Below are 15,150 nucleotides of genomic sequence, written 5' to 3'. Positions count from 1 at the left end.
AGCTGTTAAAAGTGCCATGCACACTGATGGTGCTGAATAAATGCATAATAAAAGAACAGATGTGCACAAAGCCCGGCAGCAGGATATCTGTGATGGTTTGTATATCCATATTAGTAGTATAAATCTGGGTACATCTCCTATACTGGTCTCAATCAAAAGAAGCACAAGTGCAGCAGTCAGTTATCTATTTACACGCTGGCATTTCTACGGGCTCTTGTCACCCAACACATGATGAGCGCTGTCAGATTTGACAGTGGTGTTAAACTATTGGGAGGGGTGAGTGACCCCTTGGCCAGAGTAGAAAGCCAGAGGGAAGTTTTGTGGGGGATCCTTTCAGCCCCCATCCCACCCACAAGTCTTGTGACAAGATCAGCAGCAATGCTTAATCTCTTTTTGTTTTGTAGGTGCCATTCTAATTCAGTGTTGGCACACTTTGGCACCAGCAGAAGACACATGGCAATTATGGTTGCACATCCAAACCTAGTTCCCATGCCTCTCTCCTATCGCAAAAGAACCTGCTAGTAGCACCAAACCCCCCTCGGGGTCTATTTTCCCTTTGCACAAAATTCAGCTGCAGTGGAAGTGCTGGAAAACAGTGCTGGAAAACAGTAATGAGGTTCTATGTTTATAAGCAAAAGATCAACTGTTCTTCCAATCCAGAAAATCAGCCTGTTGTGGACAGGGTTGTATCGGGTAAGTTTAGGGATTTGTACCTGCTGGTGCACCAGCCATAACCACTCCTGCCCCGAGGTAACCTATCCAGTTATTCACCTCAGGGCTGACTAGTGCTTTGCATGAGAGCTGCCTTTAAAAACTTATCCAGGTTGTTTTTTTAGCCTGGATGCTACGCCCATCTCTAGAGCCTCTCAACTTTCTGAGGTTAGGCTGGTGACAATTGGACTGTGGGCTTTTGCAGCTATGCTGCTCCAACATGTGGAACGCTCTCCACAAGGAAGCTCACTTAAACTTGAACCTAATCTCCCATCTTGGCTGTGAGTCCTGGAAGACCTGCTCTCTGCCACGCAGGCCCTTTTCCACGCGGCACTGACTACTGTTACAAAAGCTGGTGCTGCTGAAAAGGAGAGGACGGAGGGTGAAGAAAAATCTGTGAGTGGCGGGGGGGGGGCTTTTCCCATTCTTTGGACCCACTGGGAAGCTCCTTAAATTCACAGAGCCTGGAGCTGGGTGTGGAGAGTGAAGCTGAACAAGACACAGCTGTGGGCAGCCTGAGGAAGTACCATCCACTTCGTCCTGCCCATAAAAAACAAGTCTAGAGTGAGAGACTAGTGTGATATCTGCTGTTTCCAGGAACTCTTCTCATTGTGAAACTTTTGAGGGGAGGGGTGTTTGGACCATGAGTGAGAGGGAGGGTATGTCAGAAGGAAAATGAATCGAGGTGTGGGTGTGGGTGTAACTTTGAATTATTGTAACATTTTTTAATGTAACTGTACTTTTGTAATATTTTAAGTTTTGTTGTTGCTTCAGTTTTCTATATACCACTAAGAGATTTTTTTAATATAGTAAGTGGTGTAGAAATTAAATAATCAATTCCTCTGACAGCTGGCAAATATCCTTTTACTCGCCTATGTCTTCCACCGTGCCATCTTTTGTTTTATTTATTCTTAGTCCTTCAAACAGTTCTTACTGTTTCTTCTGTGTTTTATTTTTATGCAAGTTTCCTACTGCGTATTAAATATTGTTTAAATCTGTTGAGAACCACATAAAGGAGTGATGCGCAAATGGTTTTAAAATAAATTCGCTGCAAAAATAAATATGCTGTCAAAACATAGTGTGATTTTTCTCAGAGTCACCTTTCCCCAAAAGTTTATTTAGTCCATCCCTTCCCTCAAATTTGAGAATGACCCTACTCATTTTCACTTTCACTGCTTACCGTATATTATTCAATTTTTAGGACTGGGAAGAACCGTGCTTCTATAGTAAGGGGAGACGAACTGTCTCATAATGTGCTAGTTGTCTACCTTGCTGCATAATCAACATCTTACTAGGAGCTGATAAATTGTTGTACTTCTAACTAAAAAGGTTTGGCCAATATGGCACACACACAGTTGGTGCATCAAGGAACTGAATGCAAAACCCAAGGGAAATAAAACATTTCAACATAGTAATCCCATCCTCTTACAAATATGGCCAAACTTTCTATCACTATCCTGATCAAAACTTGAGAAAACCGTGAATGTTCAGATAAAATTGCCTTGTGGTCCAAATTCAGCTCATGACTTTGAATACTGTACTGTGCGAAGACTCCTATGGTGAAAATTGATAGGTTAATATATTGAGACGAGAGAGATTTCAGAAACCTCTGTCCTAAGTTACTCCTGCCCTCTTGCATTTTCAAAGCAAGATTTCCCTCTCCTTGAGCAAAAACATACACGTAATTATAGATCTTCTACAGCACCATAGTACTTTTTTCCCGAGGTTCCAACCTAGTTTATGAATGTGCTCATTACACAATGAAAAGTCAGGACAGTTGCTCACTATAAACTCACCTCAAGGTAAAATTTACATTGACTTCAAAAGTCTTGCCTCAGGAAGGGAGGGAGGGAGGAGATGTATTTCTGAAGAGTTTCCATTTTATAAGCTGTGTGTGTTACCAAAATACCACTATTTTTGGCGTGGCATGATTTTTTGCCAGGTACAAAGGAACTTAAATGTAAGTCTTTGTATAGCAAAAATACAGAAGTATGTCTTGGGAATGGTCTTAGCACTCTAATCCTGTGATCTTGCCCAAGCACTTTGAGCAAGAATATATTCTCATAAGGAAAACTAGAGCCCTTTAAAAAGGGAGGGGGAGGAAACACACTACAAATGGTCTAATACGCCTCTTGCTCACACGAGAGTAGAATCCAACTAAATTCAGTTGGATTTACTGCACAATCCTGCCCATAGCTACTCAGAATTCAGACTTATTGAATTCAATGGGGCTTAAGTCTCTGGTGAACAGAATTAGGATTGAAGCCTTATTTCCTTAAAAAAAGGAGACTGAGGGTTGCAGCTTAATCTTACTAGGTAGGTTGAATTCAGACTTAGTTGAACTACTGAAACCAATGCGAAAGCCAGCCATGTTCAATGAAGTTCAAAACTTGCTGCTTCTGAACAAACATGACTCATTACAGACAATAAAAAATTTTAATATAAGAGGTATATAAAGTCAGGGTGTTTTGTGTCCCCCCCCCCCTTTCATGATTTCAGCACAGGAAAGCAGTAATTTTAATTTTTCTTAAACAGTAGATCTTTCAAATAATTTTTGCAATCCCTTGATTCTGAAACCATCTATCAGAAGTAGCTTCAGTTCTGATTTAATTGATACAAGTGTGAAGTGAATTTCTACTGTTAGAGGTCCCCCCCCCACACACACAAAGTCCATTTAACAAATGCATTTAAGGGAATGGCAGAAGAATACCAGCTCACTGAAAGGTTATAGGTATTCTAGAAATGGGGGAGGTTACTTATTTGAATATGCCACATTCAATAGGGAACAAAAATGCTAATGACATTTTCACTGAACAGAAGGTAAAATAGCAAGTATTCCTGATGGCACCCAATATTATCAATAAGCAACAACTGCTGGTACAAAAAAACCCACAACCCCCCCACAACACACACACACTATTATATACCATTATAGATGTTATAATAAATCATAATTTAGCTGTAAGTGTTTAACTCCCATGAGAGTTCATGGGAATCATTATAAATGTACTAATGTATTGTAATTAAAGGGTGGGAAGTTAGCTGTGTGAGGTGAAAGTAAGGACTTTGTAAATGGACAAGCTGCTTTAAAAGGTTAACAGGTGTCCAATATATTACGGTATATATAAATTTATTGTCTACTTTGATTCACCTACACCTTTGTTTCCTTGAAGCGGGTTTCTCTTCCATTTTTATTTTATGAATAGTGCAGTAAGAATGTGGGAGTTGCAATGTGAACAAGCGGTTTCATGAAGCTTTTTGAAGTATTTAAGAAACTATTCCTACAGGTAGGCTTCATGTTGTAACTTTGGTAGCTATCTTAAGCACACTTTGGTCAAGGAAGAACTTTCCTTAAATACTACCACAATAGGTTTATATAAAACTGATCCAGAATTTTTAAAATGTCATTCTGTCACCTCCATGCGCGCGCACACACACATACACACACCTCTGCCTACAAAAATAGAAACCAGCCTTAATGATTTTCAGCCTGAAATTAATTTTCCATTCAAATACAGTGTGGCTGCATGTCAATTTCTCATGCTAGGAAAAGCGGAGCTCATTAAAAAAAACATTCTTTGCAAATTCCTTGTGTTCTGAATCTGAATTAATAAAAAAAACACACACAAAGAAGCTTGCTTATGAAATGTCCTTTTTCCCAGTAAAACTGTGTTTCAAACAATCATCATAAGCCCAGTTTGAAGGTCAACAGTTATAACCAGTGGTTTTTTTGTGTGTGTGACAGCACTCACCAGTACAGTGTCATCATCTCTCTCTTTTTGCTGCCCATGGTGGCCATTTTGTGCCACCTTTTATCAAGATAGTACTGGCCCCTCTCATTTTATACCAAAAAAAGCACTGGTTCCTTAAAAAATACACTTTTATAAGTGGTACAAAGAAAAAAAAAGTATATTTAACTTGATGGATATTTCAAAGAGCAACCACTGAAAATTTATTCCCACTATTTCATAATGTGTTTAACTGGAGAAGGCAAAAAGTGACAAGCAATACTCATTAAACCCGTTCCTCTCTCTCCCCTCCACCAAAGAAACAGAGACACAGAAACAAAAGTAGTGCATCTTCGTTTACTTACAACAATGTGTGCTGGAGATGGAGACCTAGCATCCTTGAGGGCTTGCCTACTCTGTAGGCTCCCTGCCTGAACATCAAGCAGTGGCCATTTCATCTGCAGGTACTGGATGGAGGAAACAAAAATGGGGGGAAAGAAAAATGAGTTCAGAAAAGAAAGGCAACTTTAAAAAATAAAATAAAAACAAACACATATTAGGCAACGTGGGGAAGTAAGTGAAACTAAAATGCATGCAACAAAAATAAAGTAAAAGTAAAAGACCCACAGAAATATTTTATTGGGGTTCTGTTGAACAAAAGTGGAGTGTGCAGACATTTTCAAAAGGGGAATAAAAGGGCAAACACATTGTTCTATTTCATATATCGACCACTATGGTAAATCTGGAAAGGAAAATTATGCAGAGGATGGAAGGAATAAACAGGGAAACTCGTCGTTACCACAATTGCAGGAATAGAAATATCTGTGAATCCCGGAACAGAAAAAAAGTAACTTTAAAACTGCACATTAACGTTGAAAATTCTGGTATTAAAGCTGATAAACCAAGTAGGGAATGGCTGAAAAGCTACTGCCGGAAAATATGCCTTCTAAAAGTTAAAAAATATATAATTTTGAGGGGAGGGGGCAAATACACCACATAGGTTCCCTCCCATACACATATTACAATCCCATTCCAGACATACAATCTCATGAGTTATGAAACAAAGCCTTTTATGTTACTTCTGAAATTACATTTTCTACATTTCTGAAATGACACCACTGAGAGGGGGGTGCAGAAGGAGGCAGGTTGCAAACAAACCAAGAGTAGCACCAGATTGGCTCCACCAGTGTGTCTGCCCGCCCCACTGCCTTTCCCCCCTCCCTCACAGTAAGCCACCCACCTGCCAGGGACCTAGCATAGTGGGTTCTGCCCAACCCAACAAGTTGCTTTTGCCTAATGGACTACCATAGCTACAAACATTTTATAAATAGACTAATTCACTTTAAACCTCTATATTTATATAGCCTTTTCATATCAAAGTAATGAATTGTTACTATTTTCTTACAGCCAGGTGGGTGTACTAGATATTTCCTTACATAAATTTTGGCTTCCCACTCTTTCTGGTATCAATTATTTGTGGTTTTATGTTCCTTACAACCAGCTTTCCCTCCTACCTGTCCATGCAGAAGAAACTCAGGGCTGGTACTTCCTTGAGCATGCCACACAAGCAAGTACAACTATTTCTCAAACTACAAGTCATGGTTTAACTTTCTAAGCACACTTCTTCTGTTCCAAAGAAGGGCACAGACCAGTAACACTGTTCAGAACATTGCTTTATCTGATCCTGTTTCTGACTGGGACCAGCAAATCTCACAAGATCCGGACAATAAGGGGGCTCTCCTGGTGCCCTCATTACGTATCTTTAGGTGCCAGGCAAAAACATTCCTCTTCAACCAGACCTTTGGTTATTAAACATTCTTTGTCCTTTTATATGTGGGAGTATTGCTTGTTGTTGTTGTTGTTGTTGTTGTTGTTGTTGTTGTTGTTGTTGTTTTATACATAATATGTTTCTATGTTGTATATGCCTGGGGATCTTTGGATGAAGGGCAGTAAATAAATTTAGTAAATAATATTAAATTCAACATTGTGCTCTTCCAGTCATTGCATCTGTGCAAGCATCTCAGCTAGCCAGGAAAAATTATCCCCCTGTCATTTAGGTGGGGCTCTCCCTCCAGGAGCCAGCTTCAGGGAGCATATACAGGGAAGAAAGCCCCATTGGGCAAGCAGAAGTTCTTGAGCAAGCAGGTCTTCTGCTGATGGGGTTATGTTAGGAGAATCCTGCCCAATGTAACCAAATACAGGAAACAGGTTCCCATAAACATCCTCAAGCAAGATCTGCAATTTTGACTCATTCCCTCCGATTGCCCTGTCATGGTAACAAAATTGCAACCTGGGCCAGGAACCCAGGCCCTGGTAAAGTGTGTGAGCTTCTCCACTCCCTCATGCAAGACGACATCTATGATAGGCAGTATAGTGCTATTTTCAAAGTCTATGTTTCACTTTTCCAAACCCACTTTAAAATCCCTGCTCTGGACCATTCCATACATTATGCAGATGCCAACCCCCTTCCATCACAGAGCTACAGCATGCCAGAATCAGCTAAAGTTCTGCGTCAAGAATATGAATGGTGGTGACAGTCCTACATCTGACATACATACATACAAACACACACACACACACACACACACACACACACACACACACACCCTGCTGCATTCGAACCTGATATTTTTCATTTGAAACATCACAAATATACAATGGGACCTCGACTTACGAATTTAATCCGTTCCGAATGCACACTCGTAGGTTGAAAACTTCGTAAGTCGAGTTTCCCATAGGAAAAGTGGTTTCCCATAGGAATGCATTGGAAACTGAAAAACTCGTAAGTCGAGGAAACCGCATCCAGCCGCGAACGGGTTTTCCGTTCGGATGTCGGAAAAATCGTAAGCGTGCGGCCACTTTTTCCGCTCGTAAGTCGAAAACGTCAGAATTCGATGAGCTCGTAAGTCGAGGTCCCACTGTATCCCTAAAATTGTAATAGGTGACAAAGCACAACAAATAGTCTTGAATAAGCCCCAAAACCCCAACCAACACCCCTGTGTTGGTGTTAGGCTAAAAAAAAACTGCCCACGAAAGAAGGGGTGGGTAAGCATGGCAATGTGGCAAAATAAAATGAAAACAGATTAGAACAGAGAAAAGAGACAAGCGGATTCTCCGAGTATTTGTATTGTCCATAGGTCAGCATCACTTATAACAATGATCACACCTGCAGTGTTGTATCTGTGTGCTGCTCTCTTCAAAGGACAGCCATGACTTGAGTTCTGTTAGCCTAACAGAGCAATTTCCTCCTTGTCCATCAGCACGAGTTATAAATGATAGTCGGTTGGAGAACATGTGTCCCCATGACGTACAAGCAACCTCTTTGCATAAGTCACTAGATTGCCCATGAAACCGAGACTCCGTAAACAATCCTCTTCACGATGCACAAGCAGGAATAGGGTACAGCTCACTCACTCCAACAATAGCAGCCAAAGCTTATTCTCGTTACTGAGGTCACTAGACAGGATTTGGGATACACAGGAAGCAGGTCCTGCTAAGAAAGAATGTGCTGAATTTACCTAGTCACTTTTCAGCACAAGCTCCAGTGAAGTTTTACAACTGACCTTTACTGGGAGAACGGGGGCGGGGGAGGAGAGAGAGAACTCATACACAAATACTTAATACTAGCAGGATAATGATAGGCTGGACTCTGTTCTCCAATTGCAAGATTTTCATATGTAGGCCTTCCTTCCTATTGGCAGCAGACACTGCATAGTGAAGTGGTACAGCCCAGCAGCTAATACATAATGAATAACTGCCGATCATGTGTTTGAGCTCTGACGAGAATGGCTGTTAAAAGTCTTGCTTAGGTTACCACAAGCATCAGGTTTAATGTTGATTTAAGGAGTGCAAAACATTTTGTTGCTACACAGAGTCTAACCTTTTGTGCCACTCACTAGAGTTTAAAAACAAGTAATTGAACAGTGCTGTTCAATGCAGTATATATTTATTGGGAGTCGTGGCCCCAAACTACAGTGGTACCTCTACTTACGAATTTAATGTGTTCCGAACACACATTTGTAAGTCGAAAAAATTTGTAAGTCGAATCCTATAGGAATGCATTGGGAGAAAAAAATCGTAAGTCGAAGCAACCCTATGTAAAAATTCGTAAGTAGAAAAAATCCTTTCTAAACCGCATCCAAGATGGAGGACGGAGCTCCATTCGTAAGTAGAAAAATTTGTAAGTAGAGTTATTCGTAAGTAGAGGTACCACTGTATTAGCAAAAATAGAGGCCCAGTTCTCTCACTTGCAGTTTGGAGACTATCTAGTCATAGCAGATTCTAAACATAATTGCAGCAACCAAAAGGGATCTCACACTCTTCCTTATACATTTTAACTGGTTAACTGCAGTCTTTTTTCTTTCTTTTTCTTTTGCTAGGACTCCGCCGCTCCCTCTCAAATATTAAATACCAATTTTAAAAACCTTTCTAGAAGGTGCCATTTTTCTTCTTTTGTAGTCAGTCTTTGGAAATAAGTAGAGAGAATGTGCTGGTAGAGAGAAGTCAGTAGGGGTTTGTGCCGGGGGGGGGGGAATCAAATCACTGTACCAAACGATAATTCAGATTCTGCTACAAGACTAAAACCAGATCAAATATTTAAACTTTTTATCAAATTTGGAAAAGATTATAGCTTATTCTGCTAAATTTATTCTGAGTTTGCTCATTGGAGGGATTATCTATGTAGCGAACTGAAGCCCACATCTCAAATCACTGGAAAACTTGCTACTGAGATTTCACCAAGCATTGATTACACACACTTTGAAACTTTAAAAGCTTAAGGAGCTGAAGAACGTTTCTGTTTAAGAGGAAAACCTGAAAGTCTCAAAGTGTGAAAATCTCTACCAATACTATTCTGACATTAAAAGGTGTGATCTCAAAATATGTAGAACTATGCCTTTAAAAAATCAATGCATGTTATTAGCATTAAGGGTGGTATTACTTGCAACAGATATTATGCTGATTCATAAACCATGGGGTAAACGAACCTAATCAAAGATTGGAGTACTGTACAGCAATCAATGAAGTAACCGCCAAGTGAAGGTTACTATGGAACACAAACAAAAGGAAGACCTGAAAAAGCTGTCTTCATCAAAATTTTAAAAACTATGCGGCTTGCTAAAATGATTCTCCAGCAATCTTCTCCAGAAAGCCTTTTTTTGTAAAGACACTTTCACAGGCCCAAAAGATCCACTGAAGCTTACCACTTCACTGTTGCTTGTATTCTCATCATCAGAAACTGTTGTACCTCTCTTCCAAATAACACCGACACTGTATAGACAATGGGTTTCAGCTAACAACAAACCCAGTTCAGAGGAAAGGCTCTGCTCTCACTCTCAGAAAATAAGCCATACCCCGAAAATAAGCCATAGTGATAGTGTAGGTTAAACTGTACCATACTTAATAATAAAAAAGACATCCCCTGAAAATAAGCCACCATGGTTTTTTTGTGTTTTTTTGAGGAAAAATAAATATAAGACGGTGTCTTATTTTTGGAGAAACACAGTAGCTCTGCCCTCAGTGGAGTAATCACACAGCTAAATCTGATTGGCTATGTGAAAATATCCACTGTTTGTAAGAAGGGGCTATACTGAACACACACAAAAATGGTGTCAAAGCTGCAGCCAACAGGGACTTCAAACACACTGTCAATGAAATTTTATCACCACCACTGCCTGAATGACCTGGATGTGTGTGAAGGACCACATTTTCTTTGCAGTGTACCACCTGCAAAGGGGGAGAGAGAGAGACCCAAAAGCTTGGTGAAAGAGGGTGCATTTTATGAGCGAATAAATTTGAGAATCCCTCAATCCCTACCCCCTGGTTTTAGCCCATCCCTAATAAAAAGATCCAGCTCTATTGATAAAAGAATAAAAGGTTTGTTTCGTTCAACAGCTTCAAGCTTGCCTCAAAGTCTCTCAGCCCAGGAATTGTCATGGCCATAATACAATATTAATGTGGTGGCTTATAATTCTTATTTTACATAAAAGCTTCATTGTGTGCCAAATCCAATCTCCACAGGCTACCTGAGCCCCAGATTTTTACGAGTCTACATTTCAGCGCTGCGAGTCTACAATGCACATAATTTTCAATTATGTTAGGGCAGGGCAGGATCACTGCCTATATAACATTACTGGTTGGAGGAAATGAGACTCAGTCCTACTGCCGAGTGAGCTAACTCAATCCAGATGGTGAGAGAGTGAGAAAGAGAAAGCACTGCCATGGAATTATGCAGCAGCGATCCAGCCCACAGCAACTCTTGCACAATGGAATGAACTGCCAAGTAATTGCCCCACCATCCACACACAATGCTTTAAGGTATTAGTTTGGAAACTAAAGAAGGGATGGTTCTTTTGGCAGAGGAAGGGTTACATCACAGCACTTACACAGCATATATTAGGAGAATGCGTAATTGCCTTCTCGGGTTTACTATTGCAGAATTATGCAACTAATCAGAAGGGTCTCTCTCTCTCTTTGATAGAGTTTTGTTTGTTTTTTAAAGATTTTTTTTTTGTCCCATTACTGGAGAGTGGTAAATCCTTTCCTTCCTCCTACATGAAACAGCAGGAAATGCTATTCTTTCAGTCTCAAATACAAATGTGAGCCAGGAGTCCCTACAACTTGCAAGTGTCTGCAAAAGGGGAAGGTGAAGGGAGGAGGGGGCGAGATATTTCCTTCACAGGACCCCAACTTTGTGTCTGTATCATACAGTAAAGAGAGAATCCAAATACTCTGTTCTATAAAAATTCTGTAATTTGTTGTCTTTTCCAGCCTTAATTCTATTTGACAGGAAATATTATGTTCCAACAAACTGGTTTAATATTAAAAACAGGGGGGGGGTTTATATAGGTTCGGATGTCCCATTTTAAAGCTGAAATATTAATATAGCTATACTGGCCAAAGTTCAATATTGATTTAAAAGGACAATCTAGTAATAGATCATTATGGCTTCTTCTGTTTTTGAGAGAGAGGGGAAGAGAGAACTCCAAATCTTTTAAAGCTCCTACCGTCTGTGCAAAATATTATAATGTGTGGCTGGCTAGAATCCGTGCACAGGGGGTGGGTGAGGAGAAACACAACACACACTCTTGAAAGGTTGTTAAATTGTCATCACAAGGGGGAAAGCAAACACCTCAAATGGCAAAGGATAGGGCTTTTTAAAAAGTGAAGAGGGAGGAGGAAATGTATCTTGGGTCCTGCAAGAAAGCAGATGTTATCAACCATCTTATTGCTAAACTGACATTTGAAATGAGGCACAGCCCAAGGCAGAAAGCTAAAGCACTTCTAGAGAAAATATCTGGTAATGGCAATACGGCTAAGTGGAGCAAAATCCTGTTCAGGGAGACTAGGAACAGCAGACTTGGGGGGGGGGACACAAAGACCTGTTCAAAGTTGCAAACTCAAGCGTTTTACTCTGCAATTACCAGGAAATTTGGATAATTAAGGATATAATAATGGGTTAAGCTTAGATATGGAAATGCAGAAGAATTTGGTATATATAAGGAACCAGAAGTGGGAATGGAGGGATGTTGCAAAATTTTAAGAATCTCACAACAGATAATGTTGAAAGATAAGTGTATATATGGGGGAAGGGGGGGACTAGTTTTTGATGTTAATTGTGGAATTATTACTTATTGTGGAAAGAAGAAAATAAATAAAATAAATAAAATAAAATAAAATATTTACCAAAAAAACCCGAAGTTGCAAACTCAAAATCCCGCCAATATTCTCTACCTCATGACTGTCAGGAAAATTATAATACACTATCAGTAAAACTAAGACCTAAGATATTTATAGCACCACTTTCCTTACGTCTTTACTCCTTTTGTTTTTGATGTTAAGAGGTATTTTCTTGACATAATATACTAAGAACTCACTTAGTTTAATAGGTGGAAGAATCTAGTTCTAGAATATAATATCTGCCATTGGAAAGGTTTCCAACAGCTAGGCCCAGTCTTGGGGGAACAAGACATTACCAACGAAAAACACAAACTCACTGAACACAGATTAATGAAATGTCTATTCCACCCAATAATCTGCAGTCATCACCATATTAATCCTATGGAACAGAGATGACAATGGACATATAGAGCAGTTGCTAAGCTTATTCGGAGGCTCCCAACACTATATAATTGAGATACACCAACACAGAATTTGTTCATTGCCACTAATCTATCTCACCACCTAATCCAGAAATCAATCGTCTTTCAATGATTTGCACTACATTCTCCACAATGTGTACTGAATGTACAGCTAAATAATCCACTTGGAAAGCTACTGCAACCCACTGGTAGATTACCAATCCACTACCAACAGATCTAGACATGTTTTTCTGTCATAATCCTTAAATACAACCAACATTTTCCAAGTGAATGCAATGCATTTATTTTTTAAAAAAGTTTAGAATGTCAGCTTCATTCACAAAAATGTGGTCAACAGAAAGGTTCATAACTGGAAGAAGAACCAAAAAATATCATACCATAGCAGATAGTGCATTCTGAAGCAACAATTTAGACGCCAGATTGAACAGCCCACTTGTTCCTACTCTAATAATATAAATATTCTACGAAGAGTTCCTTTTATTGTGTTTGGCAGGTTCACTTGCTGTGACTTTTTCTGGACTATGTCACTCTATCAACCATCATTAACACTTCTGGTAAACTCATGGATCAGCTACTGTAGTTCTTTATACATGGTGCTGCCCATGAAGAATGATTTGAAGTTACAGCTGACAAAGCAAGCAGCTGATCATCGGCTAAGAGACAGCTTTCGTGAAGAACATCTTTCAGAATCAATCATTCAGTCAGAAAGGGAACACCCCCAATTCCCAATAACCCATCCACAAGGATATTACGGTCAATGGTATTTATCAAAAGCTGCTGAAAGATGCAGAAGAAATAGCAGGCTCAGAATCCCCTGGCACATTTTCCAGACCAAGTCATCCATTAGGGCAACCAAGGCAATTTGCGTGCCAAACCATGCCCAAACTAGACTGAAACAGATCCAGGCAATCAGTTTCATTCAAGAGCACTAGGAGTCACACAACAACTGTTCACATCAATAAGCAACTTACCTAAAGAAGTATTACTTGCAATCATCCAGTAGAATCACAGAGTTATGAGTTTGAGACCCACACCGGGCAAAAAAAATATGCTGCATTGCAGGGGGTTGGAGTAGATTATTTTTTTGATCCATTCCAACTCTATAGTACTGCAGTCCTTGGACCAAAGAGGGCTTATTTAATAGTAGCCTCACAACTTCTTTCAAGACAGATGGGCCCACCCCTCTTGTAAGATTAATCACTTCTGCTAGATGCATTAAGCAAATAATGGCGAGGGTTGAATAACCACCATCAGGTCCAGGTCTTCAGGCTGAATTAACGTAAATTCATTTCATAGCCCCAATATTAGACAGTGCTCTGGGCACAACCACAGACTAAAACGCTGAACTAGCACAGCTAAAGCATAGCTGCCAAGTTATCCCTTTTTTAAAGGGATTTTCCCTTATGCTGAATAGGCTTCCTCGCGAGAAAAGGGAAAACTTGGCAGCTATGAGCTAAAGTCAAGGTGGATAAAAATTTCTCCCCGAACGGCTTAGCAAAAATGCTACAGCAGCCCTCTGAGAGTGGAAGTCCAGTACCAGTCGGGGAAAAAACTCTGCTGGTGTAATGTAGTATAGTGTCTTCACTGCCATGGAGGAAGAGTCAATCAGAGCAACCTTAAGACTTCTGCTTACTTGTATTATCGTTATCTCAAAGTCTACTTCATTGAACCTAGTTCTCCGGAAAACAAAGCAGTAGGTTGGGCTCTGCTGTGTGGGAAAGGGCACCAGGCCATTGTATCCTGACTTTTCCAGCTTCACAGCCTACTTCATCTGCCCCTGACCTATTTCTGCTACTTCCCATTTCAATAGTAGCCTCCTACTTCACTCCAAAGGCTTCCTGGCCTCCCAGAACACCTTTTCCAGGAGTTCAGGGAACTATTATCAGGAGGGAAAGGCCAAGAAAACAGCTTTGGCTCCAACCAAATGAGAGCCAGCTTCAAATAGGGATGTGCCTGTAACACTAAAACTCCTTGCGACCGAGGTCCCTTCGCCCCCGCCCCCAATAAAATAATTGAGGGTGCCCCCCTACCAGTAGACAGGCATTGCCATTCAAATGGTGTTCACACACCATGTTTTGTGATTGATTATGCAAGGCGGGGTTTACCTGCGCCCCCAATATTTTATTCAAGGTAGCCTGTCTGGCAATGACAACAAAAAAATAACAATTTCTGAGAGAGCTCAACACTCAGATTTCACAGTCAGCAAATAACCCAATATGTAAGCGATTAGGAGAGTGGTCCCAACGAAGCCATATTCTCCAAGCCACTTTTAAATATGAAATGACTATGTGGTGCCACTCTCAAGGAAGAGCTACACATTAGGATTATTCATTGGCATCTCTGCATGCATGTAGTATTCATCACTGGGTGCACATTTTCTCCATATATCAGCATGTCTACTGATCTCACAATCCCCGAGTGATGGTCTGCAGCGCCCATTAAAATGCCAGGAAGGGGCTGGGGGGGGGTGCCATTCTGCTCCTCCCTCCCTGTGTAAACCACAAATATGGAAGCTAATAAGTTAATAATGTGGTTAACTTGACATACTCATGTTCCAACTCACTTTTATGAAGATAACATGAATATGATGGTGGTAGAGTAATGATTGTGGT

The 15,150-nt window shown here is 40.3% G+C and overlaps 1 protein-coding gene across 18 annotated transcripts in view; it reads right to left on the bottom strand.

Annotated features, from left to right (window-relative positions):
• Positions 1-15,150, bottom strand: part of TCF7L2 (transcription factor 7 like 2) — a 222,944-nt gene that overhangs the window by 122,449 nt on the left and 85,345 nt on the right. For all 18 annotated transcript variants that reach the window (XM_060274734.1, XM_060274736.1, XM_060274733.1 and 15 more), the window contains exon 4: positions 4,805-4,906. In XM_060274734.1, coding sequence (XP_060130717.1) covers positions 4,805-4,906 — 102 coding nt within the window. The remainder of the gene's footprint in view (positions 1-4,804; positions 4,907-15,150) is intronic.

The sequence above is a fragment of the Zootoca vivipara genome, chromosome 5 (genome assembly GCF_963506605.1).
Source record: "Zootoca vivipara chromosome 5, rZooViv1.1, whole genome shotgun sequence".
Taxonomy (NCBI): domain Eukaryota; kingdom Metazoa; phylum Chordata; class Lepidosauria; order Squamata; family Lacertidae; genus Zootoca; species Zootoca vivipara.
The sequence above is the reverse complement of the archived record's forward strand: the minus strand, read 5'-3'. Positions and strand labels throughout refer to the sequence as shown.